Here is a 5,707-nt window from a genome sequence, read left to right on the forward strand (position 1 = left end):
GAGTGCTGAAGAAAATTTATCCATTCTTTCATCCTATTGGGAATGTCTGCCAGTTTCTTCATGAAGTGACCAGGAATAACCCATAAACCTGTAATAGAGATTGCAGCCTTAACCCTAGCAATGAGGAGATTGGACTGGGGGTGCTGGGCGTCTGCATCTCCAGCAGCATGCACTTCTTGGGCATGTTTTTTCAAGCCAAATGCCTAACCTTTGCTAGCACACACCATTCTTGGAATTTTGCAAGGCAAATGCCAAACCTTTACTAGTGGTATGTAGCAAAAGTCCCTAGAAAATGCCAAGTTATGCTGCTAAAGAATGTGGTAAAATCTGGTTGATTTTAGTTGCAGAATCACTCTATTTGGAGAAATAAATCACTCAAGACATAAAAGGAGATGCTTTTTCTTTCATTTCCTCTATGACATATTCCCCAACGCATGCCATTAAGTCACTACCTTTTACAGGAAATTCTGTGGTAAAACCAGAAAAGATTCCATCAAAACCGACAAAACAAAACTGTGTGCATGTCCTGTGGCTGCTCACTGCCGACCCTGACTGCGAGCAGTGAACTGCTCTCTGCATTTTGTATTGAATGGAAACTGCTGAGTTCTATTACGTTTATTACTTAGCTCAGGATTATCTGCAGTATGTGCTCCAGGAATCACACCTCGGGCCAGCCCAGACCAGGGTTGCTCATGTCTTGAGAACCATGGCATCCTCTCTGCAAGACCAAACCGAGGAGGCTGTCAGGCCACTCCTGGACAGGATTGACATCACCTCTGTAGCTGTTGCCAAGAGAATTTTCAATGGAGTCATGGATGAAAAGTTTGCTGATGGAAATACTAACTGGGGACGAATTATGACCATCTTTACGTTTGGAGGTCTTCTCACCAAGAAGCTTCAAGAGCATGGGGTTCAGCTGACTGCAGAGGAGAAGGAGGAGATCTCTTATTTCATTACAGAGTACATCATAAACAACAAAGCTGAATGGATTGATGCGAATGGTGGCTGGGTGAGTTTCTCATTTTCCACCAAAGTCTACATTAGGAGATTTCATTAATTATCGCTATAGACACTGTCAAAACCATTTTAGTCAGGGTTTCATTTGGTGGTTTAATATTTGGTGTCTGGAATGTCTCATTGAGACTTACAGTGTGAGTTTTGCTTCTGCTTTAAACAGAACAGTGATAAAAGACAACTTTATTTTTAAAAGGCACTTGCCAATTTTGAATGACAGGATCATACCATAATTCAGGTTGAGAATGACCTTAGAAAAGCATTTGGTCCAGCCTCCCACTCAAAGCAGGTTAAACCACAGATACCCTGAAATTTCCATTATTAAATCTAAAATTAAGTGGCATCCTAAGGTCAGCACAGCAATTTTGCTTTCATAGAGAAGTTGGTCCAAAAATACTTAAGTTCAAGGTAAGAAAAGAATGCACAGGTGTGATCCTCACAAATGAAGTCAGCGCTTTTGCTGTGGATTTCAACAAAGCCATTATTTAATCCCCCAAATCAGTTTTACTTACAACAAATGTACTGTTAAGTACAACTGGCATTAAATCTTTTCTGTTTGGACTGAGATAATACTAGAACTTCCATCTATGAATGGTCAGTGCTGAGAAAAATACTTGTTACTAAGTGGACTGTTTTGCCAAGCTGCTGAAATTCCCATTCTGCCAGTGAAAGGAAATATCATTTTGCTCTGCAAAGTTTCATCACACCAATACTTTTTTTTTTTTCCCAGTTGGGGGAATTTGAGAATCAGATTCCAGTGTCAGTTATTTCCTTGGTACTTTTTTCCTTTACTTATATGTAAATGTTACTGTCTCTTTCCACCCCCTCTCATCCCACTTCTCTCATATTTCCTACTACTTTTACACCCCTGATTTATTTTCTAGTGTCTTGCTTTTCCTTTTCTTACCTTTTTTTTTTTCCTTTCTGCTTTTTTTTAATCCTTCTCTGTCTGTAGCAGCAAAAAAAGGTGATAGTGACTCTTGGCCCCTTGCATTGGATTTATTATAAAGGCTTATCTTTCCATCTCTTTCAAATAGATTCAATTTTATTTCAGAGAAGTATCAACTCCTGGCAACATTCTGTCATAATAGGTGGCTCATCACAGTAGAATCAGGAAGCTTAAAGGAAGATATTTCTGGGTGTATTACTACATCAGAAACATAGTACTTGTACCTTCCTGGAAGATGTGGGCTTAGATGATAGAGTTCATGTTTATTTTTTTTTCTATTTACACAGGGAGGGCATAGCCTTGACTTGGAGATAAAACAAACATTCAGCAAGGTGCAGCTATTTTAAGCTACTATTTTTAAAGAGCTATTCATCTTTTGGAGGTAGAGCTCTGAAAAGCTGTCCCTCACTGCACAGTGCTGCAGCACTCTTAATCTGACTCTGAGAGTGCTGTGGTTTCCCTACCTGTTGTTTTTAAGCTGTCTCTAACTGTGTGTGTTCTTTTCCACAGGAAAATGGCTTCCTAACAAAGTTTGAAAGAAGATCACTACTGTCCTTCTCCAAAATTACAGCCCTGTTCATAGCTCTTGTTTCCTTGTTCAGAGAGTACTACTGAAGTAAAAGGATCTGCCATTCATGTGTAATCTAGATATTGCCACAAACTTCACTTCTCAGCCTTCCTCCAAGCAATATCAACAAGAGTATAATTTCCTTCCATAATTTGTTTTTAATTTATTTGTATTTATTTTGACTAAATACAATGTTTAACATGCTATCCTAATTACCAAATCCAAAGATGAGATCCTTCCAAAGGGGAATCTGCACAACATCATGCAGCAATTCAAGTCCACCTTTCCAGGCAAGATTGCTTTGAGATCATTTTCCACATCCAGACAGCTCTTGGAATCTCTCTTGCATCTCCATGAAAGGACATTGTTTTAGTGAAATACAATCCAATGGGTTAAGAAACAAGTTTTTGTGTCATTTGTTTTGTAAATGAAATACTACTGTAATGCATTTTATTGCAACCTCTCTATGAGAAAAAGGGGGGGATTTTTGTGAAGAAAAAAGAAATGGGAAGTCCAATATAGAAGTGGGTAGAAGTTACTGACACAGACTAAGCAATTTCTATGAGAAGAACTGTTGTGGAAGCTAGCAACTTAAAAATGTGCACTCACTTACTGTTATAGCAATGGTATGTGTTTTTGTGCTGTATTTTTTAATAGCTCTCATCTACAATGAATGTTCTTTCATATTTGTGTGATGTAGTCATCCGGCTGAATGGTTTTTAAACTAGATCTTTAAAAATAGGCAAGTAAAAATATTTTTAAATGAGAAATTTGTGTAAATACACTAATATTTTGAGAAAATATTTTAAAGCCTGAAGATTGGTCTCATTTTTTCCAGAAAAATGGAGCATGGGAAAAGATCTGTCTGAGTAAGATAATCTTAAAAGAGCTATCAAAATGCTGCTGGAAAATCCAAGTAGTTTATGGATTTGACCTGAGGTCCATGGATGTCAAGACTTTCATTTTCTGTGGTACTTTTTAGGTACTATCTGATAGCTTGCATAAGAATCAGATATCTTGTGGCAAAATAAATGAACTGGATCAGTTCTGATGACAGTAGTGTTTTGGGATACATCATAAAACTCAGCAAATTCATAGAGCTTCCAGGCTTTTACAGTCTTGGGCAATTCATGTTTTTACTCAAACTCCATTTGCTTTCCAAGGCTAAACAGTAGTTGTTCAAGAATTCATTCTAGAAGAGTTTTCTTCAGCTGTAGTGATTTTCCATTAGGAAACTAAGACTGGGTCTAAACACTCTTCTTTTTTTAAACATGTTGGGAGGTGAACCAAACTGAGCCAGCAGCTGCCTGTGGCACACAACACCACTGTTCTCTGAGACAGATCCTCTAGAAAATCCAGCTTTGTGACACTGCGAGAACACATCAGCCTCTTCTGGTAAAGGGCTCTCCATATTTCATCTCAACATAAGACTTTTGTTTGCAGCAAGAACAATTGTTTACTAGAACAACCTGCCCAGGGATGTGGTAGATTCCCCCTCCCTGGCAGTTTTCAGGATACAACTGAATAGGGCAGTAGATAGTTTCATCTAGGCTCCCTTTTCCGGGAAAGGTTAGACCACACAAGCTTTCAATGTCCCTTCCAGCCTGGACTGTTCTGTGATTCCATGGTCTATTTTGGTGGGTTTAACCACAGAACACAAACAGATGTTAATGTTTGTTAAAGCATGTATTTCTCCCTCTCCCTCCCCAGTGAAAACAAGAAATATTATTTAACATGCAGGCAGAATTTGTAGCAGGCAGAACTTTGTTGCTGTTGAAGAAAAGATGGCAGCGTTCAAAGGGCAAGGGGCAGCTAAAGGAAAATGCCCACCTCCAGAACACCTATGGCAGCACCTGTCAGAAATGACATTTTAAAACATGTTATGACATATGTCTTTATTAGTAATCTAAGTCTTCATAGTAAGAAAAGTCATTCTTAGTCAGTTCCTTTTTGAGCATTACTGCAAGCCCCACACTATAGTGGCTAACACCAATCTATTAATACCACATCCACTTCCTCTTACACTGATCTAGTAACCTATTTTATACTCAGAAGCACAATTTTTTAGTTAAATATAAAGGATAACTGTGTCTTTTCAAAATGTAGGTGATACAATAATTTTAGAACTTGTCTTCGTGGTAAGGGCAGGTTTTAAACAAAAGAAGCCTGGATGGATCATTAACAGTCCAGTGGGCTCCTGGTTAACTTCAGTGGGACAAAACCTCCTTTTTTCAGTGCAGAGCAAGAAAAGCAGTGATGAGACATACCACCCCAATTCTCAGCACAGCAAAACACCTGAAAAGAGCAGGGCTAAGTTTTATAAAATAGTGTCCATGTAACTGTCATGAAGCTATCCACCCATGACACTGAGTAGTGCCAGGTCCTGGGGCACCACTGCTTAAGGGATCCTTGGACCTGTCAGGGGAGAACAACGAGCTGCTTCTAGAGCAAAAGGTGAGGTCAAAGAGCTGCACAGGGGGACAGCTGATGACTTCATTCAGGCACACAGCAGCTAAACTGAGATTTATGAAAACACAGATTTATGAAAGCAGCTGTTCTCCTATAAAAATGTCTCATTCTGTGCTTAAAATCACAGAATCAGTTAGACTGGACAAAACCCCTGGCATCATCGAGTCCAACCTTTGACTAGTCACCATCTTGTACACTGGACCATGGCACTAAGTGCCACATCCAGTCATTTCCTGAACACTTCCAGGGACGGTGACTCCACCACCTGCCCGGGCAGTTAGAGGTGTGCTGGACCCTGAGGCCTGCCGTGGCACATGTTCCCTGTGGGCACGGCTCCTGGGCTGGACACAGTGACCACCTGAGCCCGGGCACGGGGCCATCCTTCACACCATCCCCAGAGCGCACGGCCACCGCCAGATGCCACAGGGATATGAAACTGCTTGGCAGACGGGGCTACAGCATCCCGCCGAAATGTACTTTCCCTTCCTGCAGAAAAATTAGAGAAGGGGAAATTCTTTGCGATCTGCGCCAGAGGGGGGGAAAAAAACCCCAAAAAAACCCACAACCCTCAGCACGCTGGTGTTGGCAGGGGCCCTCCAGCACGGTGGGGCCGGTGCCAGCCGGGCTCGGAGCGGCGAGCGGGCGGTCCCGGGCCGCCCCCACGGCCCTGCCCGGCTCCGCCGCGGGCCCGCCCGGCGCACTCGCGC

The 5,707-nt window shown here is 41.4% G+C and overlaps 1 protein-coding gene across 1 annotated transcript; it reads left to right on the forward strand.

The window, feature by feature from the left end:
- Nucleotides 1-589: 589 nt before the first annotated feature.
- Nucleotides 590-2,578, forward strand: BCL2A1 (BCL2 related protein A1). Its single transcript, XM_053955140.1, has 2 exons — nt 590-1,009; nt 2,474-2,578. Exons 1-2 carry the CDS (start codon nt 590-592, stop codon nt 2,576-2,578), a joined length of 525 nt encoding a protein of 174 aa, XP_053811115.1.
- The last annotated feature ends 3,129 nt before the right edge of the window (nt 2,579-5,707 follow it).

The sequence above is a fragment of the Vidua chalybeata genome, chromosome 13, assembly GCF_026979565.1.
Source record: "Vidua chalybeata isolate OUT-0048 chromosome 13, bVidCha1 merged haplotype, whole genome shotgun sequence".
In the NCBI taxonomy this organism is placed as follows: Eukaryota; Metazoa; Chordata; class Aves; order Passeriformes; family Viduidae; genus Vidua; species Vidua chalybeata.

Coding starts and splice junctions, on each gene's coding strand:
- BCL2A1 (XM_053955140.1), top strand. CDS start 590: ATGGAAACTGCTGAGTTCTATTACGTTTATTACTTAGCTCAGGATTAT. Junction 1,010..2,473: donor TTGATGCGAATGGTGGCTGG/GTGAGTTTCTCA, acceptor TCTTTTCCACAG/GAAAATGGCTTCCTAACAAA.